Source organism: Elephas maximus, chromosome 2 (genome assembly GCF_024166365.1).
Source record: "Elephas maximus indicus isolate mEleMax1 chromosome 2, mEleMax1 primary haplotype, whole genome shotgun sequence".
In the NCBI taxonomy this organism is placed as follows: Eukaryota; Metazoa; Chordata; class Mammalia; order Proboscidea; family Elephantidae; genus Elephas; species Elephas maximus.
Window position 1 is genome coordinate 64,954,134 of NC_064820.1, and position 15,601 is coordinate 64,969,734.

The following is a 15,601-nucleotide window of genomic DNA, read 5'->3' on the forward strand; positions in this document are numbered from 1 at the left end:
GGGCGATGGGATGTGCTCAGGAAAACATCTCTAGAGTTTCAGAGCAGCCTCTCTGACATTTGAGCACAGACCTTAAGGAAATGAGAGTAAGCCATGGAAATACCGGAAGGAGGAACTTTCAAGACATGGGAAACAGGAAGTACAAAGATTGTGAACTGGGAGCAAGCTTGGAGTCTGAAGAACAGCAATCAGGACAGTGTGAAGACAGAGAAGTATATAAGGGAAAGAGAAGTCAGAAATGAGGTTAGAGATGAAGCAAAGAACCAGATCATGCTCAGAGCCTTGTGGGCCATGGTTAAGGATTTCATTATCAGCGACCTGAGAAGCCATCGGAGGCTATGAGCAGGCGAGTCACTTGATCAGAATATTTTTTACTCTGGCAGCTGTAAAGGGAATAGGTTGTAAAGGACTAACAGGACAGAGAAAGGCCAGCTGAGAGATTACTGCAACAGCCTAAGGAAGGCATGATGATGTCTGTATGGAGTTGTCCTAGTCATCTAGTGCTGCTATAACAGAAATACCTCAAGTGGATGGCTTTAAAAAAGAAAAATTCATTTCTTCACATTAAAGTATGCTGAAAGTCCAAATTCAGGGTGTCAGCTCCAGAGGGAGCCTTTCTCTGTCAGCCTTCTCATCAATCTTTTCCCAGACTAGGAGCTTCTCTGCACAGGGACCCCGGGTCCAAAGGATGCACTCTGCTCCAGGAACTGCTCTCTTGGTGGTATGAGGTTCCCCTGTCTCTCTGATTACTTCTCCCCTTTATATCTTAAGAGATTGCCTCAAGACACGACCCAGTCTTGTAGATTGAGTCTTGCCTCACTAACAAAACTTCCACTCGTTGTCCCTCATTAACATCATTGAGGCAGGTTTTACAACGTATAGGAAAATCACACAACACCAGGAAGCATAGCCCAGTCAAACTGATACATTTTTGGAAGAACATAATTCAATCCATGACAAGGGTTATAGCAGTTGCAATGGTAAGAACTAGTTGGATTCAGATTTATTACTCCATAAAATCTTCCACTTTTTCCATTAAGTCTTGTATCACTATAGTCCACAAATACCTTCTTTTACCAAATTACTAAAAACATTTTAAAAGTGAGATTTCAGTTAAATTGTAAGTAAAGAAAAAGTCTTACATCTACAAAAATGTCACAACTTTTTTTTTAAAAAAAACTTTCAGAGGTCCTGTGTCATGCATCAATAGTTAAACGGTCTCTGCGTCACAGCTTTGGCACCAAGCTCCACCACGCTAGAAGCAAACTTTATATTGCACGTTCATATATTGTTCTGTGAATGAGACTACACATTAATTGAAAGCGTAATGGATTTGTTTTAGCAAATCATATATCCTAGTATAGTGTTAGACATACAGAATATTCAATACCTGTTCATCAATAGACTATTACATGGCAATTAAAAGTGATAATTTTTAAAGTTATATATCAATATTTGTGATACAACAGTTAAGAAAAATTAACAAAATAATAAACTGTAAATATATGGATTACAAAAACGAGGCCTAAAAAAAGTATTAAAAGGAATATTTATGCTCTGTATAACAAAACAGGGGTAATGCTTTGGGGCCTAGTTTTAGACAACACATTCTTAGATACAACAACAAAAGCAAGGACAACAAAAGACAAAATATATAAACTTGGGCTTCATCAAAACTAAAAACTTCTGTACAATAAAGTAAAGAGACAACATAGACAATGTGAGAAAATATTTGCAAACTATATATCTGATAAGGGTATAATATCCAAAATATATAAAGAATCCCTACAATTCCACAACAAAAGATAAACAACCCAATTTAAAAATGAACAAATGACTCAAATAGACATTTCACAAAACAGGACATACAAATAACAAAAACCCATTGCCATCGAGTTGATCCCAACTCATAGCGACCATATAGGACAAAGTAGAACTGCCCCAAGGAATGCCTGTTGGACTCGAACTGCCGACCTTTTGGTTAACAGCCAAACTCTTAACCACTATGCCACCAGGGTTTCCAAAGGGCTAATAAGCACATAAAATGATGCTCAACACTATTATTGTTGTTACGTGCCCTGGCGTCTGTTCCAACTCACTGAGAGCAACCCTATATACAACATAACAAAAACACTGCCCTCTCCTGCACCATTCTCACAGTCGCTGCTGTTTGAACCCACTGGTGCAGCCACTGTGAGAATTCATCTCATTGAGGGTCTTACTCTCTTTCACTGAGCCTCTACTTAACCAAGCATGATGTCCTTCTCCAGGGACTGGTTCCTTCTGATAACGTGTTCGAAGTACATGAGATAAAGTCTCACTAACCTTGCTTCTAAAGAGAATTCTGGCTGTACTTCTTCCAAGACAGATTTGTTCATTATTCTGACAGTCCATAGTATATTTAATATTCCTCAACAACACCATAATTCAAATACATCAATTCTTCTTTGATCTTCCTTATTCACAGCACAGCTTCCACATGCACATGACATGATTGAAAATACCACAGATTGGGTCAGAAGCACCTTAGTCCTCAAAGTGACATCTTTGCTTTTTAACACTTAAAGAAGCATTTTGCAGGAGATTTGCCCAATGCAGTATGTTGTTTGATATCCTGACTGCTGCTTTCATGGGTGTTAACTGTGGATCCGAGTAAAATGAAATCTTTGACAATTTCAATATTTTCTCCATTTATCATGATGTTGCTTACTGGTCCAGTTGTGAGGATTTTCGTTTTCTTTATGTTGAGGTATAATCCATACTGAAGACTGTAGTCTTTGATCTTCATCAGTAAGTGCTTCAAGTCATCTTTTGCTTTTAGCAAGCAAGGTTGTGTCATCTGCATGCCACAGGTTAATGAGTCTTCCTCAAATCCTCATGTGGTGATCTCATACAGTGCAGATTCTGGATCATTTGTTCAGCATACATATTGAATAAGTACACTGAAAGGCTACAACCCTGACTCACACCTTTCCTGATTTTAAACCACTCAGTATCCCCTTGTTCTGTTTCAGCTACTGCCTCTTAGTCTATGTACAGGTTCCGCATGAACACAACTAAGTCTTCTGGAATTCCCATTCTTTGAAATGTTATCCAAAATTTGCTATGATCCACACAGTCGAATGCCTTTGCATAGTCAATAAAACACAGGCAAGCATCTTGCTTGTATTCTCTGCTTTCAGCCAAGATCCATTTGACATCAGCAATGATATCCCTCGTTCCATGTCCTCTTCTGATTCTGGCTTGAATTTCTGGCAGTTCCTTGTCAAAGTACTGCTGTACCCGTTTTTTAATTATCTTCAGCAAAAATTTACTTGCCTTTTCACATTCTATCAGATCATTTTTCTTTGGAATAGGCACAAATATGGGTCTCTTCCAGTTGGTTGGCCAGGTACCTGTCTTTCAAATTTCTTGGCATATACAAGCGCATTATTCGAGCATTGCATCCATTTGTTGAAACATCTCAATTGGTACTCCATCAATGTCTGGAGCCTTGTTTTTCACCAGTGTCTTCAGGGAAGCTCAGACCTCTTCCTTCAATACTATCAGTTCTTGATGATATGCTAGCTCCCGAAATGGCTGAACATAGACCAATTCTTTTTGGTACATTGACTCTGTGACTTCCTTCCATCTTCTTTAGATGCTTCCTGAGCTGTTCTTTTCTTTAACCCATAGAACTCTTTAACATTGGAACTTGAAGTATGGATATTTTCTTCAGTTCCTTCACCTTGAGAAATCCCAAGCATGTTCTTCCTTTTCAGTTTTCTAATTCCAGCTCTTTGCATGTTTTACTATAATACTCTTTCTTCTTAAGCTGCCTTTTGAAATCTTCTGTTCAGCTCTTTTACTTCATCATTTTTTCCATTGGTTTAGCTACCCTATGTTTAAGAGCAAGTTTCAGAGTCTTTTCTGACAGCCATTTTGGTCTTTTCTCTCTTCCCTTTCTTTTTAATGACCTTTTGCTTTCTTCATGTTATGATGTCCTTAACATCATCCCACAACTCATCTTTAGTCATTAGTGTTCATCGTGTTAAATCTATTCTTCAGATGGTCTCTAAATACAGGTGGGATATACTCATGGTCATTTCATACTTTGGCTCTTGTGGAGTTGTTTTAATTTTCTTCAGCTTCAGCTTGAACTTGCATATGAGCAAGTGATAGTCTGTTCCATTATAGGCCCCTTGCCTTGTTTTGACTAATGATATTGAGCTTCTCCATCACCTCTTTCCATAAATGTAGTAGACTTCATTCCTGTGTATTCCATCTGGTTAGGTCCACATGTATAGTCAACATTTATCTTGTTGAAAAAGGGTATTTCCAAAGAATAGGTCATTAGTATTGCAAAATTCTATCATGCGATCTCTGGTGTCATTTCAATCACTAAGGCCATATTTTCCAACTACTGATCCTTCTTTGTTTACAACTTTTGCATTTCAATCGCCAGTAATTATCGATGCATCTTGATTGCATGTTTGATCAATTTCACACTGCAGAAGTTGGCAAAAATCTTCAATTTCTTCATCTTTGGCATTAGTTGTTGGTGCATAAATTTGAGTAATAGTCATATTAACTGGTCTTCCTCATAGGTGTATGGATTTTATCCTACCACTGATAGGGTTGTACTTCAGGACAGATCTTGAAATGTCATAAGGTTTCCATTGGCCAAATTTTTTTGAGATAGGGTAGTATCCTTTACCCTTTACACGCAAGCCACCACAGCACAACAACCTGACAGATGAGTGGTGGCATGAAATATCTAGAACAGGCAAATGCCTAAAGACTAAAGTTTGTTCCATAGAAAATTCAAGCCCAGGACTTCCGGATCTTCCAATTTTTTTAAGGAAGCCAGGAACATGAATTCTTATGTGAATCTCCTGCTTCTTAAAGTTCAACAACTAATTAAATTTTCTTTTTAAAACACACAGGTCAAACCATATGTATTTATGAACCAGATTTGGCCCATAGACCTCCAGTGTGGGATCTCAGATTAAAAATTATATAAACTACAAATCACCCAATTTTTTGAAACACTATTCCTTGCTCACATACCCTTTTATACTTCCTATCTGCCTCCCCCTTTTCCTCAATATGCTAAATTATCGCATGCTAGATAGTTTGAGACTGCTTTAATTCTCCTAGAATCTAGATTTCTGGGGTCCATGGATTTGGGGTGACACACCCAGGCCATTTACCCTTGGTGTCCTTTTGAACTTTGAACCTTTATGGAAATGGTTTTCCTGGAGTCACCTTCAGGTCAAACAATAGCTTAGTAAGCAGCTTAGGGGAGAATGTTTTGCCTTAGGCATTGGGCCCTTTTGGCGAATAATCTATGTGTAGCCAGTTTAGAGAAACAGGAATTCCAGGGTCTGCTTGGAAGCTGTGTTTTAGGATATATAACCAAAAACCTGTTGCCCTTGAATCAATTCCAACTCATAGCGACCCTATAGGACAGAGTAGGACTGCTTCCTAGGGTTTCCACGGAGCAGCTGGTGGATTTTAACTGTCAACCTTTTGATTAGCAGCTGAACTCTTAACCACTGTACCACCAGGGCTTCTTAGTGTATATGGCGTGTCCTTAATGACTCTGTTTTTACAACTGACCGACCCCGAGACCCTGCATGTACTCTGACTCTATCTCCTGAGAAACCAACATGGAAGGAATTTACAATGACCTTCACGAGACTATCCTGCCCCGACCCTGTTTATATAATGTGTTTTCACCATTCCATTTGGAGAGCCTCCCCAGTTCTTTCTGTTTGATGCTGATTGATTCAAATTGTACCCACTTAAAATAAATCTATTCTCTTAACACTCATTTCTGGTGTTTCTCTGCACATTTAGGTTTCCAACAAGCTCGATGAATTCTAAGGTAGGTGTGGAGTTGGGGTAAAGGATACTACCCTATTTCATTCACTCCATTCAAAAGTTAGCTGGGCTCTGATATTAATACAAGGGACTGCCATTTTGGAAATGAAAATCAATTATGATGGGCACTTATGTTGTTAGGTCAGAGGGCCTAGCCAAATTAAATAATTTTTTTTTAACTGTAAGTAAAGAATAAGTCTTGTATCTCCAAAAATGTCACATCTTTTCATTCTTTCTTCTCCTTCTCCTTCTCCTTCTTCAAGAACACTTAGAAATCCGGTTTCATGCAGCAACAATAATTACCTGCTCTCAGGGTCATAGCTTTGACATAAGCTCAATCACGCTAGAAGCAAATGAACCTCAAAAAAATTTTCATTAAATTGAAAATAATTTCCACTGAAAATGCTATAGAATTTTTAGCTTCTAAGCAATGTAGACTGATTTCCACCCACTGCCATCAAGTCAACTCATAGTGAGCAGCCTGAGCTCTTAACCACTTTGCCACCAGGGCTCCGTAGACTGAATAAAAAAAAAAGACTGAATAGCTACTTTAAATACTTTATATAGTTATATGCAAACAGAGCAAGACAAAAGGTTTAAGGAATGAGTCAACTCTATCGGGATTCAACCTACATATATCTAGATACATATCTTTTCCCATAGATGATAATAGAATAGCTGTATTAAATAACCTTTGCTAACCATATAAACAAATTACAATCTTCCATAATTTGGAAGATTTTCTTCTTTGACTATATAAGAGTTTAACCAAAAAAAAAGTTTTACTTTCCCTCCCACCTTCCAACGAGCTGCTGGGTATGATGGTCTGTGGTGAGCCACAGACACCAGTCCCTGTTCCGCAGGACGGGGTTTGTTAAAGGTGCCAAGAACAAGGCCAACTTCAAGAGATACCAAGTGAAATGTAGAGGAAGACAAGAGGGTAAAACTGATTCCTGTGCACAGAAATGCTTGGTAATCCAGGATCAAAATAAGTACAGCACACCCAAATACAGGATGATAATTCGTGTAACCAACAGAGATATCATTTGCCAGATTGCTAATACCCATATAGAAGGGGATATGACAATCTGCGTACGTAGCTTATGCTCACGAACTCCCAAAGTATGGTGTGAAAATTGGTCTGACAAGTTATGCTGCAGCATATCGTACCTGCCTGCTGCTGGTCCACAGTCTTCTCAATAGGTTTGGCATGGACAAGATCAATAAAGGCCAAGTAAAGCTAACTGGAGATGAATACAATGTGGAAAGCACTAATGGTCAACCTGGTGCCTTCACGTGCTTTCTGGATGCAAGCCTTGCCAGAACTGCCACTAGAAATAAAGTTTTTGGGGCTCTGAAGAGGGCTGTGGATGGAGGCTTATCTATCACTCACAGTACCAAACAATTCCCTGTTTATGATTCAGAAGGCAAGGAACTCAATGCAGAAGTATGTCGGAAACACATCATGGGTCAGAATGTTGCAGACTTTTTCTGTTACCTACTGGAAGAAGATGAAGATGCTTACAAGAAACAATTCTCTTAATATATAAAGAACAACATAACTCCAGATATGACGGAAGAAATGTATAAGAAAACACATGCTGCTATACAAGAGAATCCAGTTTATGAGAAGGAACCTAAGAAAGATTTTAAAAAGAAGAGGTGGAATCATCCCAAAACGTCCCTTGCCCAGAAGGAAGACTGAGTAGCACAGAAGAAAGATCAAGTAGCTCAAAAGATGACAAGCTTCCTCAGAGCTCAGGAGCAGGCTGCTGAGAGCTAAACCAAAACACAATTTTGTATGAAGATTTTTCTGATAAAGACAATAAACTTATTGACGAAGCAGCTAAAAAAAAAAAAAGTTGTCAATGGAAGGTGTCTTATATTGTCACTGAAGAAGAACTGGATGAGGCAAGGTTAATATACTGTGACCATCCCACATACATTAGGCTGATGTTTAAGTGCAGTACATTCCCCAATCTAGTCACTCTTCTCCATCCTGAACCTTCTGTAGATGATATTTCAGAAGGTGGCTGTAGAGTAAAGAGCGTAACTTTACCTAAGGTAATTTGGTCTTTGTCCTTGGTTCCTGAGAGATACTTCTAAATCCTTGGAATTTCCTGAGTAATTGAGGTGCCTTTGTTATTTAGGACTCCAGACCACATCTGAGACTTTATGCTAATGAGGTGGCTCAGATCAGAGCTGGCCAAGCCAGAAAGACTAATACCTGAGGTCAGCTGACCTGGGGGGGGGGGTAGGGTGTGGGGGGGAAAAAGGGGAGATGTGATTTAATCAATCATGCCTAGGTAATGAGCCCCCCATAAATGTTCTGGACACAGAAGCTCCAAGGGCTTCCTGGTTAGTGAAAGACACTGATGCACATGGAAGGGTTAACACATCCCTCTTTTGGGACATGGAACCTCCACACTGTGAACTCTCCCAGACTCTGTGCTGATCCTGCTTTGTATCCTTTATAATAATAAAATTATAATTGTCAGTATAGCTCTATCTATGAGTTCTGTGAGTTGTTCCAGTGAATTATCAACTCCAAGGGAGGAGTGAGAGACAGCAGGGTCAGAAGTGAAAGGGGCTGGGAACCCGAGTTTGCAGCTGGTATCCTGAAGGGATAGTTGGAAAACCCCAAATTTGTAGCCAGCCAAGTTATGGGATCCCTGGGGACTCAAGCTTGCGGCTGGTGTCTGAAGTACTGAGCTGACTTGGCAGTCTGGAGGATTTTCCTTTAACTTATGAGGTCTAACTTATCTTTGTGTGATAAGAGTCAGAAGAAGTGATGAATAGGCAGCTGGCATCAGAACAGAAGTGGTAGAAAAGTGATGAGGGGATTTTGATTTAGGTTGATTATTATCCCCATAGCTGGTGTCAGAAAAGGCAGAATTTGATATTTATCCACCCACAGCTGACTCTGGTGTCAATTTGGAATTAAAATCAAAAACCAAACCTGTTGCCATTGAGTCGATTCTGATTATAGTAACTCTATAGTACAGAGTAGAAGTGCCCCACATCAAAATAAACAACTGAGTATAAACCAGTGACATAAATATAACTAAACCAAATCAAACCTGTCGCCATCAAGTCGATTTCGGCTCATAGCAACATAAATATAAGTATGACAAATTGGGATTAGTTGAAATTTTAAAAGTTCCAAGTTCTTTCTTGTTTCCAAATCAGATTATTTTACTACAGAACATAATAAAAACGGGAAATGAGAAGGAAACCTAAAAATTATTTTTAATCCAGTCTTTAGAACTCTTCTTTTACCAGTAGGATAATGGCAGTAGATGGCTATAATGAGAATCTACTCAATTAGTCCATAAGCAAATTAAACAACAATAAGTATTTATCATCAGGCATCACATTAACAACCCTCTGGCTGTAAACAAAACACCAAGAAGGCCAGTGGTCATAAAATCCAGTAATTGGTCTAATCCCTCACATGTTCGAACGTTGATCTGTTTGAAAACAAACTCACTCTAAGAACATAATTTTTATGTTGATTTATTTTTTGTTGTTATTATCAGAGAAATGACAAAATCCTAAAATCTAAAAAATTGTGCTATGAGATCAGTTAACTTATTTACATATTGCTGATACTTTATTTTGTTAGGCTACTATGGGAGTATCTATACTTTCCAAAATCAAAGTAAGAAGAGAGAAAAGGAAAGAAAAGAGAAGGAGATGGGGGAGGGGAGGAAAATTTTGTTTTGACAGAAAAGTATGCTAATTTGTACAAATTTATATAGCAAAGTATGATTATCACACAATAATTTGGTCTTTACAGCAAACTTTTTTATGTGAAAACAATAATACTCATTGAACAATCGTAACAGCAACAAGAAAATCAGGTTTTCAAGAAGAAAGGAACAATATCAGAAAGACCTAAAGCCAATGATGTTTCTTTTTCTCTTCAACCATGTTTCTTTGATAGTGTAAATTCTTTTTTTTTTTTTTATTGTGCTTTAGGTGAAAGTTTACAGAGCAAATTAGTTTCTCATTAAACAATTAATACACAAATTTTTTGCAACATTGGTTGCCCATCAATCCATGTCAACATTCTCCCCTTCTCAACTTCCATTTTTCTGCCCCTTCCTGCCTTCGCATCTTTGCTTTTGGGCTGGTGTACAGTTGAACTATGTGTGTTATTATTTGTTTTATAGGCCTGTCTAATCTTTGGCTAAAGGGTGAACTTCAGGAGTGGCTTAAGTACTTAGTTAAAAGGGTGTCCAGGGGCCATACTCTCAGGGTTTCTCCAGTCTCTCGCAGACCTGTTAAGTTTGGTCTTTTTTTGTGAGTTTGGGTTTTGCTCTACATTCTTCTCTCACTCCATCCAGGACCCTCTATGATAGTGTAAATTCTGACGTATAAATTTAAGTAAGGAATAGCAACAAGTTTTAGGAAATGATAGTTACTATATTTATTTTACAAGTCTTAAATAGCAAATAATCCTACAAAAACCTATTTCTTCTATAGAAAGTTAGATTTCTAAATGAAAATAAACCTTCTACACTTGACTATTCATGAAGTCATATCCAGAATAGTAGATTTAATCATGAACAGCAAATGTCAAATTCACATTCTTCCTTACCAATAAAGTTATACTTCTTTGTACAAAAATGAAATACAATGTATTATTCTTTCTCAAGAAATAGAAACTACTGACCCTTGCTTTGAGTTTCATAATATAGTTTAACCATTTTAGTTTTTATTTAAAAATGACATGATCTTTGCCTAATGAAAGTCTCAAGATAATGAAAAATGATGGGTATAAATTTGCATACGAGAGACTGAATTGGTTTGTAAACTTTCACCTAAAGCAAAATAAATAAAAAAAGAAAAGATAATTGCAAAACATGTGCAGAGATCAGAGTTTCAGTGGTTGCCAGGGGTGGGAGGGACAGGGAAAGGAGGGAGTCACTGTTTAGATAGCCTTGAGTTTTTGTTTAAGGGGATGGAAAGTTTGGCAATGGATATTGGTGATGGTTGCATATGCTTGATGTGGCTGACCTCACTGAATTGTACACATAAAAAATGTTAAAATGGCAAATGTTGTGTTATCTATATTTTTACAATAAAGAAGATATCTTTCAATAATAACAACAAAAAAAGAATGTAATTAATGCCACTGAATTATGCATGTAGAAATTGCTGAATTGGCAAATGTTTTGTCACATATATTTGTACCACAATAAAAAATATAATTAACCCCCCCAAAAAAAGATAACAAAAAATGAAATGATTTAGTATCAATAACACAGATATATGTTCATTACAACTTACCTAATACGCTGACAAAAGCATCAAAAAGATGAAATGTAAGCAAAGGTTCTTTCAAGTGACCATAGTAATCAGCAATAGTTTTAAAGACATCTTTTTCAAATCCTAAGTACATAGGCTGCTTCAAATCTGAACAATTAGGCCCTATTAAAAAAAGAGAGAGAAAGAAAAATATTAATGGCGCAAGTAACCGTAAGTATTCATCTTTATGCGTGTATGTAGTTTGTACATTCAAAATCGGAAATGTTTTCATGGCGGAAAATGACATACAAAGAACTTTTACACAAAAAAATCCTTTATGCCTAAATTGAAATCTATGTACAGAAATAGCTACAAATCTATTATAAAACAAAACAATTTTAAAAGAAATCCACTCTTCCTTATATGTCCCTCTCGAAGGCATTTTTATTAAATGTAAACAATGATTATTTGCTTTGAAATATTCAACATTTTCCTAGCTTTGATACATTTAACCAAAATAATGATTAGCTCACAAATGTAACAGACAAAGACAAGTGATAAAGAAATTTTCAAAGATGCTTTTCATTATTTCATCATTGTGGTTATAAAATCCTAGAGTTATAGAGTTGAATGAAATAATCAATTTTGCCTCTAACTAAGCTCCTTTAGACTAGTAAAAATTTACACTCTTTTAAAAGATCGCCTGACAAGATTTTACATTTTTTCTTGTTCATTCATTCTAACTAAGAAACTATTTGATCTTCAACCAGTAATCAAAGGACACTATATCAAACAAAGCCATAGTGAAAAGTTGGAGCAACTACAGGAACCCTACAAGAGCCTGGTCCCAGCATATGGTACACCAGCACAAGGCAAAGATCCGTGTAGGTCTAGGACCAAAAGGGAACAAGAAATACTAAGTTCTCTATAGGGTTGGCAGCAAATGACCCCACCGATTCATACATAGACCCCAAGTTTACCCTGCCAAGTTGGGAGATGAACCAGAAATGTCTGTGCCTTGAGAAAATGGCAAGTGGTCCCATGAGGAACAGTTTAGCAACATTCTTATTTCCATTACAGCATGGAAGAAGGAAGGTGCAGGACTATGTCAGCCAATTCTGGGCCAAGCAAGAATGCAAGACTAAACAACTATACCCAAATAGACCGCTAGCCCCAGGAGAATGAAAGAAGAAATCAAGAAAAATTTAAAGGAAAATATTCCCACAGAATAGCTACAACGAAAGAGAAAGGCTCAAGCTAAAGGGAACAGTAAACAATTTCTATAAAATGCTTCACATTTCGAGGCCACTGGGACATGGTGAAAATGGGGTTTTGTTGGTCTCCTTGAAAACTTTCTTACCTTTTAATGTGGTACAGTTCTTATAAAATAATTTCATTTGACTGGCAAAAACACTGAGTACTATGAATTTATGAAATACATGTGGTGCCACACTAACCTAGTAGCAAATGTAGCCTATTTTTCTTTTTTCCTCCTCTGAAATGTCCTAAGCTTAGTGAATTGAAATAACAAGTTTGATATGTCTCAGCAAGGAATACACAGTGCTAGAATTGCTCCCTACCAGGATAAGTACGCAGATCCTTCTAAGCAGTTGTACCTCTTTGTGAATATTTCATCTTCCTTGTTGGAAATATGCTAAAAAAAAAAAAAAAGTTTCCCTAAAAGTGCTAGTGCATATTGACGAGAGGAAGTCATATTTTTAAGGTGATTTGCTTCTTAATCATCTTGAACCTCGAAACATATTTTTTAAATTTAGAGTTTCTTTATAAATTTTATTCCTGACAGATTCTGGACAGGAAATGCTTTGATTTTTTTATATTCATTTTTGCATGAATTCTTGTGATCTGTAAACATGCACAATGAGAAAAACACAGTTAACCTGGTTTTAAAAAAATTAAAAAGGAAATATTTATATAGCATAAATCTCACAATCTGTGACTAATTAGAAGGCTGGTCAACAGTAAAAGTGTTCATACAACAAAAGTACGGAAACATGTTGTTGTTCAGTGTCGTCCAGTCAGTTCTGACTCACAGCGACCCTATGTACAACTGCACAAACACTGCTTGGTCTTGTGTCATCCTCATAATTGTTGCTCTGTGTGAGCCCATTGTTACAGCCACTATGTCAATGCATCTCATTGGGGCTGTTTGAGCCCATTGTTACAGCCACTATGTCAATGCATCTCATTGGGGATGTTTGAGCCTATTGTTACAGCCACTATGTCAATGCATCTCATTGAGGGTTTTCCTCTTTTTCCCTGACCCTCCACATCACCAAGCATGATGTCCTTCTTCAGGGACTGGTCCCTCCTGATAATGTGTCCAAAGCACTTGAGATGAAGTCTCACCATCCTTGCTTCTAGGAAACATTCTGGCTGTACTTCATTCAAGATAAGTTTGTTCGTTCTTCCGGAAGTCCATGGTATATTCAATATTCTTTGCCAACACCATAATTCAAATGTATCAGTTCTTCTCTCTTCCTTATTTATTGTCCTGCTTTTGCAGGCGTATGAGGCAATTGAAAATACCATGGCTTGAGTCAGGAGCACCTTAGTCCTCAGGTGACATCTTTATTTTTTAACACTTAAAGAGGTCTTTTGCAGCAGATTTTTCCAATGCAATACATCATCTGATTTCTTGACTGCTGCTTCCATGGGCGTTGATTGTGAATTCAGGTAAAATGAAATCCTTGGCAACTTCAAGCTTTTCTCCACTAACCATGGTGTTGCTTATTGGTCCAGTTGTAAGGATTTTGTTTTCTTTATGTAAAGATGTAATCCACACTGAAGGCTGTAGATGTTGATCTTCATCAGTAAGTGCTTCAAGGCCTCCTCACTTTCAGCAAAGAAGGTTGTGTCATTTGCATATCAAAATGCAGGTTGTTAACAAGTCTTCCTCCAATCTTAATGCCACGTTCTTCTTCATATAGTCCAACTTCTCAGATTATTTGCTCAGCATACAGATTGAGTAAATATGGTGAAAGGATACAACCCCAATGCACACCTTTCCTGATTTCAAACCATGAAAAGTAACCCCTTGGTCTATTCCAAGGACTACCTCTTCCTATGCACAGGTTCCACATAAGCACAATTAAGTATTCTGGAATTCCCATTCTTCACAATATTATCCATAATTTGTTATGATCCACTCTGTCAAATGCCTTTGCACAGTCAATAAAATGCAGGTAAACATCTTTCTGGTATTCTCTGCTGTGAGCCAAATTCCACATGACATCAGCAATCACATAGCTCATTCCATGTCCTCTTCTGAATCCAGTTTGATGTACTGTTGCAACTATTTCTTAATTATCTTCAGCATAATTTTACTTGTGTGTGATATTAATAATATTGGTTCGATAATTTCTGCATTCAGTTGGATCACCTTTCTTTGGGCACAAATATGGATCTCTTTCAGTCGGTTGGCCAGGTAGCTATCTTCCAAATTTCCTGGCATGGATAAGTCAGCACTTCCAGTGTTGCATTCATTCGTTGAAACATTTCAATTGATATTCTGTCAGTTCCTGGTGCCTTGTTTTTCTCCAAAGCCTTCAGTGCAGCTTGGACTTCTTCCTTCAATACCATCGGTTCTTGATCACATGCTACCTCCTGAAATGGTTGAATGTCGACCAATTCTTTCTGATACAGTGACTCTGTGTATTCCTTCCATCTGCTTTTGATGCTTCCTGTGTTGTTCAATATCTTGCCCATAGAATCTTTCAATATTTCAGCTTGAGACTTGAATTTTACTTCAGTTCTTACAGCTTGAGAAACACCGAGCATGTTCTTCTTTTTTGGTTTCTAACTCCAGGTCTTTGCACATTTCATTATAATACTTTGTCTTCTTGAGCTGCCCTTTGAAATCATCATTTCTTCCATTCACTTTAGCTACTCTGCATTCAAGACCACAGTTCAGAGTCTCTTCTGACATCCATTTTCTTTTTTAAATGACTTTTTGCTTTCTTCATGTATAATGTCCTTAATGTTACCCCACAACTTGTCCATTTTTCATTCATTAGTGTTCACTGTATCAAATCTATTCTTGACATAGTCTCCAAATTCAGGTGAGATATACTCAAGGTCGTACTTTGGCTCTCATGGACCGTTTTTACTTCATCTTCAACTTGAGCTTGCATATGAGCAATTGACAGTCTGTTCTGCAGTCAGACCCTGGTCTTGTTCTGACTGATGATACTGAGCTTCACCATCATCTCTTTCCACAGATGTAGTTGATTTGACTCCTGTGTTTTCTACCCTTCAAGGTCCACGTGTAGAGTTGCCATTTGTGTTGTTGAAAAAACAGTATTTTGAATGAATAAGTAGTTGGTCTTGCAAAATTCTATTATGCAATCTCTGCCATCTTTTCTATCCAAGGCTATTTTTTCCAACTACCAATCCTTCTTCTTTGTTTCCAATTTTTGCATTCTAAATGCCAGTAATTATCAGGGCATCTTGATTGCATGTTTGA

At 37.5% G+C, this 15,601-nt stretch overlaps 1 protein-coding gene across 1 annotated transcript in view; it reads right to left on the reverse strand.

The window, feature by feature from the left end:
* DEPDC1B (DEP domain containing 1B) overlaps positions 1 to 15,601 on the reverse strand; it is a 110,103-nt gene that overhangs the window by 23,151 nt on the left and 71,351 nt on the right. Inside the window, exon 7 of the mRNA XM_049857614.1 lies at positions 11,161 to 11,301. Coding sequence (XP_049713571.1) covers positions 11,161 to 11,301 — 141 coding nt within the window. The remainder of the gene's footprint in view (positions 1 to 11,160; positions 11,302 to 15,601) is intronic.